General features: G+C 40.3%; 1 protein-coding gene across 1 annotated transcript in view; it reads left to right on the forward strand.

Moving 5' to 3' along the window:
- The first annotated feature begins 572 nt into the window (after positions 1-572).
- The window catches only part of LOC21404389 (tRNA modification GTPase MnmE), a 28598-nt gene continuing 11344 nt past the window's right edge, over positions 573-17826 (forward strand). The window contains exons 1-4 of the mRNA XM_010107577.2: positions 573-1058; positions 1150-1288; positions 1492-1613; positions 1779-1982. Of these exons, the coding sequence (XP_010105879.2) occupies positions 594-1058; positions 1150-1288; positions 1492-1613; positions 1779-1982 (930 nt within the window). The 5' untranslated portion in view covers positions 573-593. The remainder of the gene's footprint in view (positions 1059-1149; positions 1289-1491; positions 1614-1778; positions 1983-17826) is intronic.

The raw sequence follows: 17826 nt of genomic DNA on the forward strand, positions 1-17826 counted from the left end.
AATTATAAACTCGAATCAGCGAAGTGAACGGACCTAGTGAAGGACGACACGTCGGTGTCGTTTTATTTATTTATTTTTTAAGGCATTGTTTTTTTTTTTTCACTTTCAGATTTAAACTCCAAAAAGTTGTCCAATTAGTTTTTAAATTTCAAAAAACAGAAAAGTTTAGACGACAATATTGTCGGTTCAAGTATTTAACTATGTGAAGTCTCGTTCGGTTCGCTAATTTGAGTTTTTAATTCAAGTTGAGATGTAATATTGTGTGAGAGCTTTTTTACTATAGCAAAAGAATTAGATGTAACTATTTCTGAGAGATTTTTACTGTAGTAAAACTCGAATTCTAAACTCGAATCAACGAAAAGAACGAGGCATGTCAACTCTACGGACTAGACGTCTACAGTAGAAAACATCACCCTGGAATACGGCAACAAACAAACATGTCGTTGTGCCAAATGCAAGACTTACATGTCGTTTTTACTAGTTAAACGACATCAAACTCGGATTACCACTTCGCGGTAGGATTTTAATCCAGACAGTGGGTCTGGTTTTTTCCACTTCCCACTTCACCGTTAGAAGCATATAAGCTTCCTTCCATGGCGCTCTTCCCAACAACAATCCGCCATCTTCTCACCCACCTTCACCGCCCACCACCCCCGGCCGCAATAGCTCTGCTTCTCCCTCTCCTCTCCAACAACCTCACTTCCCCGAAACTCTCTCCCCTCCTCCCTCCCTCTCTCAAACTCTCCTCCAAAGCAAATCCCCATCTCTCTCCCAGAGGCCACGCTTTGGTCCTCAATCAGGACGACCGGCTGTCCGCCCACGTGTCGGCCGCTGAGAGCGCCACCACCATCGCCGCCATCGTGACCCCCACCGGAGGTCCCCCCGGCGCCGTGGGGATCGTGCGGTTGTCGGGCCCCTCCGCGGTGGCCATCGTCGGACGCGTGTTCGTCCCGGCGAAGCGAAAGAAGCGGAGGAGCGGCTTTCGTCCATGGCGGCCCACCTCCCACGTCGTCGAGTACGGCGTTGTCGTCGACTCTCACGGCAATGTCGTCGATGAGGTGTGTGCTAAATATTTGTTATTTTTTTCCCTTTTGGTGTGAATTTGTTTCTTGTTTATGAACTTTTTTTTTTGTTCTTTTTTTTCGTTAGGTTTTAGCTGTACCAATGTTGTCTCCGAGGTCTTATACGCGTGAGGATGTGGTTGAGATCCAGTGCCATGGGAGTGAAGTCTGTCTGAATCGTGTTCTCAGAGCTTGCTTAGGAGCTGGGGCCAGCTCAGCCGAACCAGGTTTGTTTTCACAAACAACATTGGTTTTGTTAATATCAAATACGATTGAGTTTTTGACTTTTGACACATGTTTTCTTCTTGTTCTAGAATCATTTAAGTGGTAGGATTGATGTAGGCTCTGGTTAAATTTACATTTGTCAACTCTTTTTTTTTTTTTTTTTTTTTTTTTTTTTTTTTTTTTTTTTTCCGTTTTGTCTTGTCAGGTGAGTTCACTCTCCGTGCCTTTCTCAATGGGCGCTTGGACCTCTCACAGGCCGAAAATGTTGGAAAGTTAATCTCGGCCAAGACGGTGGCGGCCGCAGATGCAGCACTTGCTGGAATTCAGGTAAAATGTAAATGGAACTAGCAATGACATTCTGCAGACTGCAATAATTAAAATTCCATTTGACTGTATTTTATCCGGTTGCTATTTGTATAGATGTAAGCGCTATTGCCACTTAATAAGTTATATAATCTGCCCTGGAAACACTTTTATTTTGCTCTTTGGCAGGGTGGCTTCTCTTCCTTGGTAAAATCACTTAGAATGCAGTGCATCGAGTTACTTACTGAGATTGATGCCCGTTTAGATTTTGAAGATGAGATGCCACCTCTAGATGTTGAGCTAGTTGTGAGTAAAATAACTTCTATGTCACGAGATGTTGAGCAGGCATTGGAGACGGCCAACTATGACAAGCTTTTGCAATCTGGGTTGCAGGTATGGTTTTCAGTAAATCCAACATTTAGGCATGTTGTATTGTTACAGAAGTAAAGAAAGAAAGAAATAAAATTGAGAGAATAACACGAGGGAGGAAAATGTTTTGTCTGCAGTACGCTTCCATTAATTGAACAGCCTATATATAGGCAAGTACTGAAAGCAGACTTGAAAAGAAAATTATCTGCGATATTATCATTGTAGCAGAAATACATTTAAATAGGCAGCCAAGGAACTAGCTTACCCGAATAAAAGAAGATATCCTAATAGGAATCTGATTTGATTTTTAATAATCAAATCAGATTTTATTGACTAAATCTCTAATCCTAACAATCCGGTATAACCAATAGAAGTAGATAAGGTAAAATTTGAATATTCAAAATCTTCCACTTTGATTTCCCCGATCAAATTAATTTGATCTGCCGACACTCCCCCTCAAGCTTGGACGTAAATGTCTATGAGTCCGAGCTTGCTTACTAACTCTTCAAATGCTGGTCCGTGCAGTCCTTTGGTTAGAATATCTGCCACTTGTTGCTTTGTAGGGATGTATCCAACACTTATTATTCCACTCTCGATCTTTTCTGTAATAAAATGTCTATCCACCTCCACATGTTTAGTTCTGTCATGATGAACTGGGTTATGTGCTATGCTAATCGTAGCCTTATTATCGCAATAGAGCTGCATAGGAAACTCACCATCAATTCTTAATTCTCCCAGTAGTCGTTTTATCCATATTGCCTCACAAATGCCTTGAGCCATAGCTCTATATTCAGCCTCAGCACTGCTTCTTGCAACTACTGCCTGTTTCTTGCTACGCCAAGTCACTAGGTTTCCCCAAAGCTGAGTACAATACCCTGATGTTGACCTCCTATCTTCTTCAGAGCCTGCCCAATCTGCATCTGTGTAGATTTTTACTTTCCTATCTTCGTTCTTCCGGAAGAATAGTCCTCTCATATCTTAATATTCGATAGACTATATCAAGGTGTTTTTGGCGTGGTGAATGCATATATTGGCTTACCACACTGACCGCAAAAGCTATGTCCGGTCTAGTGTGTGAGAGATAGATCAGTCTTCCCACAAGTCTCTGATATCTACTCGCGTCCACTTGATTTCCATCACCTACATTCCTCCTCCCTCTCGGTTCAATAGGGGTGTCTACAGGCTTGCAACCGAGCATTCCTGTCTTTTCTAATAAATCCATCGTGTACTTTCTTTGTGATATAGAGATCCCATTTTTACTTCTTGCAACCTCCATTCCTAGGAAATATTTCATGAATCCTAGGTCCTTGATCTCGAATTCCCTTGCCATAATCTTCTTAATCTCCTGTATCTCTTGAAAGTCATCTCCAGTCAAAATTATGTCGTCCACATACACAATCAAAATCGTAACCTTGCTGTTTGTAGAGTGTTTGACAAAGAGAGTGTGATCTGATTGTCCTTGCACATACCCATGACCTTTGATTACTTTAGAGAATCTTTCAAACCACGCCCTCGGTGACTGTTTTATACCATATAGAGACTTATTCAACTTACACACTGTATTGTCCCGTTTGCTCTTATAGAAACCGGGTGGAAGACTCATATATACTTCTTCTTTTAGCACTCCATTCAAAAAAGCATTCTTTACATCAAGTTGATAAAGAGGCCAATCCATATTTGCTGCTAAAGATAAGAGAACCCGGACAGTGTTGAGCTTTGCAACTGGAGCAAACGTCTCTGTGTAGTCTATCCCGTAGGTTTGTGTGAAGCCTTTTGCTACCAATCAGGCTTTGTACCGCTCTACTGAACCATCAGGCTTTACTTTCACTGTGAACACCCACTTACATCCCACTACTCTCTTATCTTGCGGTAGTTCTACCATGCTCCAAGTATTGTTCTTCTTAAGGGCACGCATCTCTTCTAGGACCGCATTCTTCCATTCTGGGACAGCTAGAGCTTTGTCAATCGTCCTGGGAATATCAATTCTAGAAAGATTTGTTGTGAACGCACGAAAGGAGGGTGATAGATTATCATATGACACAAATTTGGAAATCGGATGTTTTGTACGTCCTAACACCTTTCCTTAGAGCAATAGGATCATCTAGTCTATCAAGGAGAGTTTCGGGATTACCTGGGGATGAAGGATTAGAACCCACCATAGGTTCGGATTCAGGGCAGTCCACCGTGCCTATGAGTTGTTTATTTTCTTGAAAGTTCTTCCTCCGAGAGTAGACTTGCAATTTCGGCTGTGGTTGTGACTGTTGGAGTGGCTGTAAACACGGCTGGGATGACTGTGGCTGAGGAGCTTCAACTTCAGTTTCGGTTTGTGCTGAAACTGGAGTCTTGACAATCGGGGCTGAATATGGGGCCAAAGATAATGGTGGAGTTTCTTCAACTGTGGCTGGGACATCCCATTCCCACACATAAGCTTCTTTATCATTACTTTCCCCCTGAAGCGAAGTGTGGGGATAATAAGAGACCTCTTCAAAGAAGGTAACATCTCGGGTAATAAAGGATTTTTTTGTTTGGGGGCAAAAATAGCGATACCCCTTTTTTGTTGGAGAATATCCAAGGAAGATGGTTTTTATGGCTCGGGGTTCAAGTTTGGAACGATGTTGGGAATGGACATGGACAAATGCAGTACAACCAAAGGTTTTTAGAGGGAGGTTATTTGTGAGGATATTGAAGTGTGGGACTTGGGTTGTAAGAACGAATAATGGGGTTTGAAACTTGAGAGGGCGGCTTGGTAATCTATTGATGAGAAATGTTGCGGTTAAAATGGCATCACCCCACAGATATTTGGGTACATTCATAGTGAACATGAGGACACGAGCCACTTCCAATAAATGTCGATTCTTTCTTTCTGAGATTCCATTCTGCTGTGGTGTTTCAGTACAAGAACTTTGGTGAATGATTCCATGTTGGCCAAGATAATTACCCAAAGTGGACTGGAAATATTCACCACCCTCAAAACCAAAATCTTTCTTTGAAATTGAGTTTGAACCATTTTGTGGAAGGTTTGGAAGATTTGGGTGGTGTCCGATTTGTCCTTAAGCAAATAAACCCATGTTACCCGTGTATGGTAATCAATAAATGTGATGAACCATCGTTTTCCATTCAAGGTTGTTACTCTAGAAGGGCCCCATATATCGCTGTGAATCAAGGAGAAAGGCATAGAGGGTGCATATGGTTTTGGTGAAAAAGGTATACGTGTATGCTTCGCAAATTGACAAATATCACAATCAAATGAAATAGTATTTTTATTCTTGAATAGGTCTGGTAACAAACACTTTAAATAGGAAAAATTAGGGTGGCCAAGTCTATGATGCCACAACATTATTTCTTTATCATTGGAAACCGAAACAAATGATACTCCAGGCACATGTGCTTGTCGACTCTCAGATTTGTCAAGAAAATAAAGTCCCTCATAGGCTCTAGCACTGCCAATCGTCTTCCCCGATGATAGGTCCTGAAATTGGCACATAGAAGAGTGAAAATTAGCCACACAGTTATTGTCATGAGTGAGTTTACTAATGGACAGCAAATTGCACTTTAAAGCTGGAACATGTAGGACATAATGAAGAATAAGATTTTTTTGAGATTTGTACTGAACCTATTCCAGTAATAGTAGCTAGAGACCCATCGGCAATCTTAATTTTAGCATTACTAGAGCATTGAGTGTAGGAAGAGAAGTGTTTGAAACAACCTGTCATATGGTCAGAGGCACCGGAATTAATGATCCACGGTTCCTGGGTATGAAGTGATGAGATCAAGGCTGAATGGTTACCATTATGTGTTGTGGTGCATAACCCTACATTAGAAATTGGCTTAGATGATGTAGGTGTTGGAGTGAGAAGACGATAAAGTTGCTCTAGCTGCTCCTTGGTCAATGAAATTGATGATTCTGCAGCCTGTTGTTGTGTAGAGGCTTCCATTCCATGCTTGTCTTGGGTGGCTTGAAAGCCTCTTCCTTCATTCTGCTTCCGAGGGGTCCAGTTTGCTGGTTTCCCATGAATTTTCCAGCAAGTATCTTTGGTATGTCCGGATTTCCTGCAATGATCACACCAAGGCCGATTTCTTCTTTGTTGATTCTCATTGTTGGATTGTGGTCCTCGGGCGGCTAGGGCAGAAGTGTCCAATGTTGAATTTCTAGCATCATTAAACGTTGGAATCATGGCATCATTGGGGGTTCCTAGCATTAATTTTTTCCGGCTCTCTTCTTGCTTCACTTCTGAAAAAACTACACGAACATCTGGCAGGGGCTATGTGCTTAAGATCCTTCCACGAACATCATCTAGGGTTTTATTCAGGCCAAGTAAGAACTTGTAAACCCTATCTCTCTCTAGAATTTCCTTGTACCGCTTATGATCCTCGGCACAATGCCATGTAGTTTCGTCAAGAATATCAAGTTGCTGCCAATGACGTGATAAAGAATGAAAATATTTGGTTACACTGAGTTCTCCTTGGCGAAGATCGTTCAGAATTCCTTTGAGCCTGAAAATCTCTGAAGTATTCTCCCTGTTAGAATAACTTCTCTTCACTGCGTCCCACATCTCTTTTGCTGTTTTGTAATACATAAAGTTTTCTCCCATCTCAGCATTCATGGAGTTAATCAGCCATGATCAAACCATGCTGTTTTCTGTTTTCCATGTTTTAAACTTGGGATCTTTCTCATCCGGTTGTGCAGCATCACCGGTAAGATAGTCTTCTTTTCCTTTTCCTTCTATGAACATCATTACCGAATATGACCATTGGACGAAATTCTGGCCATTAAATTTGTGACTCGTGATTTGCTGAAATGGGGCTTCAAATCCGCTGATCTGAATCGGATTAGCAGTCCCTGATGAGGCAGAGGTAATCTCTGATGATGAGGTTTCTTTCCCGCCGGCCATTCCGTATTTTGTCATCACGGTTGGCAAAGAGTATTAAGGTTCAGAGAGTGGCTCTGATACCATGAAAGCAGACTTGAAAAGAAAATTATCTGCGATATTATTCATTGTAGCAGAAATACATTTAAATAGGCAGCCAAGGAACTAGCTTACCCGAATAAAAGAAGATATCCTAATAGGAATCTGATTTGATTTTTAATAATCAAATCAGATTTTATTGACTAAATCTCTAATCCTAACAATCCGGGATAACCAATAGAAGTAGATAAGGTAAAATTTGAATATTCAAAATCTTCCAGATTGATTTACCCGATCAAATTAATTTGATCTGCCGACAAGTACACCAATGACTAAAAGCAAAAGAATTGGAACAATTAAGTCCACTACTCTGACCACTACACCATGACTCCACGTAATTACTAAGCACTAACCAACGGATAAAGGAAAACAGACTCCTAAAGAGTAGCCTGCCACGACTACCACTTACTGCAACAAACTCCAAATAACACCAAAATAGATAAAAACAGTTCCTAAAGACTCGGTCAAACAATGACCACATGACTATTTTATTCAACAATCCCTCCCTTAAACTGAACATTTGGAAACTTTCAGTTTAATGGGTTCTTCAGGGTGCAAACACCAAGCAGCTTCCTTAACGTCTGAAATCTAGCCAACTTGAGAGGCTTGGTAAAAATGTCAGTAACTTGATCTTCACTTCTGCAGTAGATGAGATCAATAACTCCTTCCTTTGTCAGGTCTCGTAGGAAATGAAACTTCACATCTATATGCTTGCTTCTTCCATGTAAGACAGGATTTTTGGAGAGCTTTATTGTTGAAATGTTGTCACAATAAATTGCAATGGCTCCTTCTTGCTTTAAATGCAGCTCTTAATGAATTTTATTGAGCCAAATAGCTTGACAGGCACAAGTTGTTGCAGCAACAAACTGGTTCAGTTCTTGACAAAGTGACAATTGCTTGCTTTTTTGAAGACCACGAAACAGCTCCTGAGCCCAACATAAAAACATATTCTGATGTGCTTCTCCTATCATCTGGATCTCTGGCATAGTCACTGTCATTAATGCCAAACAAATCTCCGTTTTCTCCATTCTGGTAGAACAGCCCAAAATCAGTTGTACCTTGCAAGTACCGAAAAATTCTCTTTGCAGCAACAAGATGCATCTCTGTAGGATTTTCCATGTATCTGCTAATGAGACTTATAGCGTGCATTATATCAGGTCTTGTTGCAGTTAAATACATTAAGCTTCCGGCAATCTGCTTGTACATAGTGTTGTCAACCTTCTTTCCTTCATAATCTTTTACTAGCTTTAAGTCAGCATCGGTTGGTGTACTAGTAGGGTTGCAGTTCTTCATTTGGAACCTGTCTAAAATTTCTTGCACATATTTCCTTTGTGAAATAAAAATTCCACCAGCAGATTGAACAACTTCTATCCCAAGAAAATAATGCATCTTTCCAAGATCAGACATATCAAATTCAAGCATCATAGACTGCTTAAAATTTTCAAACATGGCACTATCATTTCTAGTATAAATCAAATCATCAACATATAAGCACACAATAAGCATCTTTCCTCCATCTCCAATTTTTGTAAAATGTGTATGCTCATATGGACATTTTTGAAGACCCTCCTTAGAAAAATAAGCATCTATACTACTATACCACGCGCTCTTAGAGCTTGCTTTAGTCCATATAGTGCTTTTTTCAATTTATATACCTTATGCTCATTTCCAAGCTTCACATAACCGGGAGGTTGATCAATAAATACCTGTTCTTCCAAATTGCCATGTAAAAATGCCGATTTCATGTCCAACTGGAAGATAGGCCATGAGTTTTGAGCTGCTAATGCGATCACCAATATGATTGTATCATGCCTTGCAACTGGAGCGAAGACCTCTTTGTAGTTGATGCCAAACTCTTGCTTGTAGCCTTTAGCGACTAAGTGTGCCTTATACTTATCGACTTCTCTATTTTCCTTGAGCTTCGTCTTGTATACCCACTTTACACCAATGGTTTTTTACCCTTTTAGAAGCTCTGTCAACTCCCAAGTGTTTTTTACCCTTTTAGAAGCTCTGTCAACTCCCAAGTGTTGTTTCTTTCAATGGCAGCAATTTCAGCATCCATAGCCTTTTGCCACTTCGATTCTTTGACAGCATCTTCGAAAGCTATAGGATCACAATATGAAAATAGAGAAAAATGTGTAAGTATGTCATCGAACTGATCAACCCCAGTTACCTCATAATCCTCGATCCATGCAGGTCTTCTTCTAACTCGCTGAGGTTGCTGCTCATCGTTTGCTTCAACTGCTAGAATACTTTGAGTGACTGGTGGTTGTTGCTCATTTTCTACGGGCTGCTGCTGTCTATCTTCATTTTCTCCATCAAAATCAACTTGTATATGTTCGACATTGTTTTCATCCCAAATCCAAAACCATTCTTCATCGAAAATCATGTCGCGACTAATGACAATTTTCTTGGTAACAGGATTGTACAATTTGTACGCTTTTGACTGCTTACTAACACCAAGAAAAGTGCATTTTTCACCTTTGTTGTCAAGCTTGCTCCTCTTCTAATCTGGAATGTGCGCATAGGCTATGCAACCGAAGATTCTGAAATGCTCGACACTTGGTCTGCGTCCACTCCAAGCTTCTTTGGGTGTCACGTTTTGAACAGCTAGAGTGGGACTTCTGTTCAATACGTGAATGCTCCAATTTACTGCTTCTGGCCAAAAACTTCTAGAAATCCTGCTTGTCATCAAAATAGTCCGCACCATGTTCAGAATAGTACGGTTCTTTCTCTCCGAAACACCATTCTGCTGCGGCGTATAAGTTGTTGTAAGTTGCTTTTCAATTCCATGCTCCTCACAGAAATTTACAAATTCTTTTGAGTTGTATTCTCCACCATGATCATTGCGAAGAATCTTTATAGGCATCCCCACTTCCTTTTCAACTAGCGCCTTGAAACTTTTGAAAGCTGAAAAAGTTTCGGACTTTTCCTGCAAAAAATAAACCCAAGTTTTCCAACTATAATCATTAATGAACGTTATAAAATAACGTTTACCGCCATTCGAAGTTGGATTGATGGGTCCGCATAAGTCTGAATGAATCAGTTCCAACACCTTCTTTGCTCTCCATGATTTTCCTTTCGGAAATTGATCTCGATGTTGTTTGCCAACAACACACTCTTCACAAACTTGAGAAGGACTTTGAATTTGTGAAAGACCCGTCACCATATTCTTCTGCTGCAGCGTTCTGAGACCACCAAAATTTAGATGTCCGTAGTGAAAATGCCACAACCATGCCTTATCCTTCACCCTTGCAGAGAAGCATGATTGAGTAGTGCTATCAAGATACAACGGGAACATCCGGTTTGTCGTAATGTTGACTTGAGCAATCAAGCCTAATTTTTCATCTTGAATGCGGCAAACTCCATCTTTGATAGAGATCTCATATCCTTTCTCTTGGAGCTAGCCAATGCTAAGCAAATTAGTTTTCAAATCTAGTACAAAGAAAACGTTAGAAATAATATGTGTAGAGTTCTCCTTGGTGTGGATCTTAACGTTGCCTTTGCCCATGATAGAAACTGAAGATTTGTCGCCAAACGTCATAGTGTTGCGGAACGATTCATCCAATTATGAAAAAACAGACTTGTCTCCACACATGGTTGTTGCAGTCGGTATCTAAGTACCATAAGTTTTGATGAACATCTTCTTTCGCATGACAAGCCATCAAGAGAGAAACTTCTTCTTTCTTTGCAAAATTTGCCTTCGCACCATGATCTCTGTTGAGATTAGTCATGCATTCAGACTTGTAATGGCCATACTTGTGACATCGAAAACATTCGACATTTAACTTGTCACTACCTTTTCCTTTCGACTTGGAGTCACTTGCATGATCTCCATCTGCTTTGTGGTGTGCGTTTTTGTCCTTCCATTTTCCTTTTCCACGGCCAAGACCTTTGGGATTGGCTGCTGCCTTCAAAGCTTGTTCTTCATTCTCCTGCTGAGCAACTTTCTGCTCATGAACCAACAAAGAACTTTGTAATTCGTCAAGTGAAAGCGTATCAACATCTTTGGATTCTTTTATAGAACAAACAATAAAATTAAATTTCAGCGTCATTGATCGAAGAATTTTCTCAACAATGGTGACGTCCTCCATCTTCTCGCCGTGGATTCGCATCTTGTTAGCAATTGTCATCGTTCTTGAGAAGAAATCCGTAACCGACTCTCCCGACTTCATGTGCAAAGTCTCAAATTCAGTCCGAAGTCTTTGAAGCTGCACCCACTGTGCCTTTGCGTTCCCTTGGTGCTTCTTCTTCATGGAGTCCCAAATCTGCTTAGAAGTGTCTTTGCTAAGAATCTAAAGTTGCTCGATCAATGGCTTGGAAAACGTAGTTTTTGGCCTTAAGGTCCTTCAGCTTCAATGCTTCCAACTCCGCTCTCTGCGTCTCTGACAACGCTACTCCGGCTGCTGGTTCTAGTACTCCAGACTCAACAACTTGCCAATACTCCTTGGACCTCAATAAGTTCTCCATCAGCATACTCCAATTATCATAGTGACCATCAAAGCGGGGAATTGCCGGCTGTACAAATGTTGTTTCTCAAGCCATTTTTTTCTGCAAAAAAGAAAGCAAGTGAAATAAAAAACTACTGCTACCACTCTATTTCACTCGCCCTTTTTCCTTTTTGACCGTGACCTCACTCTGTCTCTATCCTTTTTTTTGTACACTCATTCACTCCCTTACTTCCTCACGTGGGTTTACTCACTTTTTTTGTGTGGCTCTGATACCACACCACTGTTACAGAAGTAAAGAAAGAAATAAATAAAATTGAGTGAATAACATGAAGGAGGAAAATGTTTTGTTGCAGTACGCTTCTATTAATTGAACAACCTATATATAGGCAAATACACCAACGACTAAAAGCAAAAGAATAGGAACAATTAAGTCCACTACACCATGACTCAACGTAATTACTAAGCACTAACCAATGGATAAAGGAAAACAGACTCTTAAAGAGTAGCTTGCCACAACTACCACTTACTGCAACAAACTCCAAATAACACAAGAATAAATAAAACCAGTTCCTAAAGACTCGGTCAAACAATGAGCACATGACTGAAAGCAGATTTGAAAGAGATAATCTGTAATTATTTTATCCACTGTGGCGGAAATACACTTAAATAGGCTGACTAACAGAATAAAGAAAATCTTCGTAATAATGTGGCTGATTTGCTGTAACAATCAAATCGGATTTTATTGAATAAAATCTAAATCCTAAACAACTGGATAACCAATAGGGCAAGATTTGACTATTTCAAATTAATTCAAAATCTTTTAGATTGATTTATTCCAGTAAATCCATTCAAATCAAACTGATTTGATCTTCCGACACTCCCCCTCAAGCTTGGACGTAGATGTCTATGAGTCCGAGCTTGCTTGCTAATGCTTCAAATGTTGGTCTGTGTAGTCCTTTTGTGAGAGTATCAGCCACTTGTTGCTTTGTAGGAATATATCCCACAATGCTTCAAATGCTGGTTCGTGACCTCACTCTGTCTCTATCCTTTTTTTTTTTGGTACTCTCTTTTACTCCCTTACTTCCTCACGTGGGTTTACTCACTTTTTTTTTAGTGGTTCTGATACCACTGTTACAGAAGTAAAGAAAGAAAGAAATAAAATTGAGAGAATAATACGAGGGAGGAAAATGTTTGTCTGCAGTACGCTTCTATTAATTGAATAGCCTATATATAGGCAAATACACCAACGACTAAAAGCAAAAGAATAGGAACAATTAAGTCCACCACCATGACTCCACGTAATTACTAAGCACTAACCAACGGATAAAGGAAAACAGACTCCTAAAGTGTCACCTGCCACGACTACCACTTACTGCAACAAACTCCAAATAACACCAGAATAAATAAAAATAGTTCCTAAAGACTCAGTCAAACAATGACCACATGACTGAAAGCATATTTGAAAGAGATAATATGCAATTATTTTATTCACTATAGCGGAAATACACTTAAATAGGTTGACTAACAGAATAAAGAAAATCTTCCTAATAATGTGGCTGATTTGCTGTAACAATCAAATTAGATTTTATTGAATAAAATCTAATCCTAAATGAAGAAATCAATGGGAATAATTCTGATTTCTTATTCCAGAAAATAACGATTTACATCCTAATATATAGGCTAGGGTGGCTGGCATACCAGTCCACAGAAAAAGGAAAATAGAATCCCTGTAAATCAGGAATTCCACCAAAATAGGAAAACGGGAAACTACAAAATCTAATTAAAAAAAAACAAAAACTAAAATATAGAAACTGAAATCTATTCTAAGAAAATAATAACTTCCTAACTAAATACACAAGGGTCGACTACTTTCTACACTCCCCCTCAAGTTGGGTTGTATATATTATACAAACCAAGCTTGGAGTTCAATTCATCAAAGCTGACCCTTGGTAGTGCTTTGGTGAGAGTGTCAGCAATCTGAAGTCTTGTTGAAACATAGCTTAGTTGCACAATCCCGTTGTTGACCTTCTCTGAGATGAACTGTCGATTAATCTCTATGTGTTTTGTTTTGTCATGATGCACAAGATTTTTGGCTATGCTAATAGCTGCATGACTGTCACTAAACATCTTGACTGTGTCCTTCGTCTCAACCTTAAGCTCCCTTAATAGCCTTTGAAGCCACATTCCTTCACATATTCCTAGTGCAAGAGCACGATATTCTGATTCTGCACTACTCCGAGAGACAACCGCTTGCTTTTTGCTTCTCCAAGTGACGAGATATCCCTAGACGTATGAACAGTAACCAGTGGTTGACCTCCTATCAGTTAATTCTCTTGCTCAGCTAGCATCTGTGTATATCTCAACCTCACGGTTTTCAGATCTTTTGAAGAGCAAACCATGTCCAGGAGTCATCTTCAAATATCTCAAAATTCTGTTCACTGCTTCCAAATGATCCTCACTCGGATTATTCATGTGCTGACTCACTACACTGACTGAGTAGGCAATATCAGGTCTTGTGTGTGATAAATAGATCAGTTTGTCCACAAGTCTCTGATATCTTCCCTTGTCAACTGGATTACTTTCTTCATTTCTGTTTGGCTTTTTGTTGGGATCCATGGGTGTGTCAGCAGGTTTACACCCAAGAAAGCCAGTTTCGCTTAACAAGCCTAAGATGTTCTTTCTTTGGGATATTACAATTCCCTCCTTAGACCGAGCCACCTCCATTCCCAGACAGTATCTAAGAGTCCCGAGATCCTTGATCTCAAATTCTGTTGCAAGCATCTTTTTGAGTCTAATAATTTCCTCTGAATCATCACCTGTCAAGATGATATCGTCTACATATACTATGAGAATAGCTATCTTGCCTCCAGAATTGGATTTAACAAACAGTGTATGATCAGCTTGACAATGATGGTATCCATTTGTAATCACAGTTCTGGCAAACCAAGCACGAGGAGATTGTTTCAAGCCATATAAGGATTTCAACTTACAAACCAACCTACTGTTTGAACTATTTTCCAAGCCCGGAGGTATAGTCATGTAGACTTCTTCTTCAAGGTCCCCATTTTAGAAGGCATTTTTAACATCAAGTTGGTATAGAGGCCAATCTTGATTCACTGCAAGAGAGAGTAGAACCCGAACAGTATTGAGCTTGGCAACGGGTGCAAAAGTTTCCTGGTAGTCTATCCCATATGAATGCGTGAAGCCCTTTGCTACAAGTTTGGCTTTGAATCTTTCGACACTTCCATCTGCTTTGTACTTGACCGTGAATATCCACTTGCAGCCTACAGGATTTTTCCCATGAGGTAATTCTGTAAGGGTCCATGTGTCATTACTTTCTAGAGCCCGAATTTCTTCCTCAACCGCTTGTTTCCATGCTGGAACCTTTAGAGCCTCTTGGATAGGGTTAGGAACCTGCACACTATCAAGGTTGGACACAAAAGCCCTGTAAGATGGTAGCAACTTCCCATAAGCTACATATCTTTCGATTGGATGACCAGTGCACCCTCGGACACCTTTCCTGTGGGCAATTGGTTGATTAGAGTCATAAACCAATGGCACAAGAGAGTCATGAGATAAGAAATCCATACCATTGTGATTATCAGATGCAGGAGGACTTGGTTCCGGTTCTTGACAGTCACGGGTCTGCATAGTGTCCTCTATATGCTCGGTTGGTCTTCTCTTTCTGGTATAGACACGAAGTTCATGATCATTAGTGTCAAGTTGAGGTGGAGTAGGGACAATTGGGGCTATTTTAGTGGCAGGGACAGTTTCAGTGGCAGAGTTTGGTTCTTCAAGTGGAGTCGGTTGAGTGGAAGTGTTTGGGGCTGTTGAAGGAAAAATGGCCTGAGTGTCTTGGAGAAGATCCCAAATATGATATTCCCTCGAATTCTCCCCCTGAATTTCGGATTTGGGAAAGTAAGATTGGTTCTAAAAAAATGTGACATCCATGGAGTTGTATACTTTCCTAGTGATTGGAGAGTAACACTTGTATCCTTTTTTATTAGAGGAGTAACTGAGGAAGATGCATTTGAGAGACTTAGGATCAAGTTTAGTGCGGTGTTGTTGGTGGATATGAACAAAGGAAGAACAACCAAAAACCTTCAGTGGTAAGTCGGAAGAAAAAGAGCGGATATGTGGATAGGTTTTCATGAGAACATGACGAGGAGTTTGGAATTTTAGGACTCGACTAGGCATCCTATTGATGAGATATGTGGCTGTGAGTATGGCTTCCCCCCAAAAGTGTTTAGGCACATGATTAGAGAACATAATGGCACGGGCCACCTCAAGTAAATGTCTATTCTTCCTCTCAGTAACCCCATTTTGTTGAGGAGTATCAACACAAGAGCTTATATGAATAATACCATGCTTGGAAAGATAAGGTCCAAGAATGTAATTAAAATACTCTTTGGCATTATCTGTTTTAAGAACTTGAATGTTGCTTTGAAATTGAGTAGAGATCATGGAATGAAGGGATTGAAAGATGGTGGCTGTTTTGGATTTTTCTTTTATAAGGAATGTCTAAGTTGTTCTCGTATGATCATCTATGAATGACACAAACCATCGAGCCCCATTTATATTTTTTACTCGTGAGGGTCCCCAAATATCACTGTGAATCACAGAAAATGGATGTGAAGGCTTGTATTGTAAACTAGAATATACATGTCTAGTATGTTTTGCAAGTTCGCAAATTTCACATTGGTAAAAATTGGATTTTTTATTGATAAACAAATGTGGAAACAACTTTTCGATGTACGCAAAATTTGAACGACCAAGGCGACAATGCCATAACATGACTTGACTCTCAACTGAAACAGAATTGGAAACAAGATTGACAGAATTTGAACTAGACTCAGAAACACAACTTGACGGCTGAACTTGTCTACCAAGGAGATTATTTTCTTGGAGCAAATATAGGCCACCACGCATCTCAGCACTGCCAATCACCTTCCCTGAATCCACTGCCTGAAAATCACAAAAATTAGAATAGAATTTAGTCACATTTTAAGTCACGAGTAAGTTTGCTGATTGAGAGTAGATTGCAGTCTAATTTAGGAACATAAAGGACAGAGTAAAGGTGAAGATCCTTTGTTAATTGGACTGATCCGGTTCCTGCTACTGGTGAGAATGAACCATCAGATATTCGGACTGCAGAGTGACTAATACATGGACTGTAATTTCTGAGAAAGTTGATGTCTCCAGTCATATGATCCGAGGCTCCTGAGTCAACTATCCAAGGTTTTGGTGTACTATTTTGGACAATATAAGCATAGGATAGGATACCTTGGTGTGCTAGAAAGCTGGTAGGTTGCTTGGCAGAGGATTGTGGTGCTTGCCCGGGACTGGAAACGTGACCAAGCATTTTCTGCAGTGCCTCAATTTGCTCCTTGGTGAACGGACTGAATTCTGCATTAATTTCTGTTGTGGCAGCAGCATTTGCACGGTTCTCCTTGTCATATCGTCCACTAGATGGCTTCCAATCTACAGGTTTTCCATGTATTTTCCAGCATGTCTCCTTCACATGACCAAGTTTCTTACAATGGTCGCACCATGGTCGTCCTTTCCTAGGTTTATTATTCTGAGAGGAATTGTGAGTGTACAAGGCTGACCCTTCAGAAGCGGGTGTGGTGTGGTTGTCAGTCATCATCAGTTTCTTTCTGCTCTCCTCTCTACGAACTTCTACAAAGGCCTCCCGAATAGTTGGAAGAGGTTTAATCCCCATGATTCACCCCCTGACTTCGTCTAGGTCTTTATTGAGGCCAAGAAGAAATCTGATGGTTCTTTTTTGTTCAACAATCTTCCTATACAAGGCAGAGTCATCAAGGCATTTCCAAGAATAAATCTCGTACATGTCCAATTGCAGCCAACAGCGTGTGAGAGTGTTGAAATATTGAGTAACACTCAATTCTTCTTGTCGTAGATCATATAATCTGGTCTCAACCTCAAATAACTCAGGAATTCTTAGTGCTGGAATATGTTTCACGTGCAGCCTCCCATATCTCCTTGGCTGTCCTATAGAGCAGAAAGTTTTCTCCAACTTCCGTGGTCATGGAATTTATTAGCCATGACATAACCAAGTGATCATCAGTTTTCCAGGCCCGATATTTAGGATCTGTCGTTTTTGGAGCCGAGATTTTGCCTGTGAGATGTCCATCTTTCCCTCTGCCGCAGATGTACATGAAAACGGACTGTGACCATTGAAGAAAATTATGGCCATGACGTTTATGATTTGTGACAAGATGAGAAGAAGTATCGGGGACGATAGGGGCTGAAGAATTAGGCTCGGATCTAGTAGTGACTTCCGAGGAAGAAGATTGTGAGGCCATGCCGTATTTTGTCATGATGAGAGTACGGCAAGGGAAAGAAGTGTTTGGAACAGATTAGGGTTCAGAGACCAGCTCTGATACCATGAAGAAATCAATGGGAATAATTCTGATTTCTTATTCCAGA

Source organism: Morus notabilis, unplaced genomic scaffold (assembly GCF_000414095.1).
Source record: "Morus notabilis unplaced genomic scaffold, ASM41409v2 Scaffold206, whole genome shotgun sequence".
NCBI classification, from domain to species: domain Eukaryota; kingdom Viridiplantae; phylum Streptophyta; class Magnoliopsida; order Rosales; family Moraceae; genus Morus; species Morus notabilis.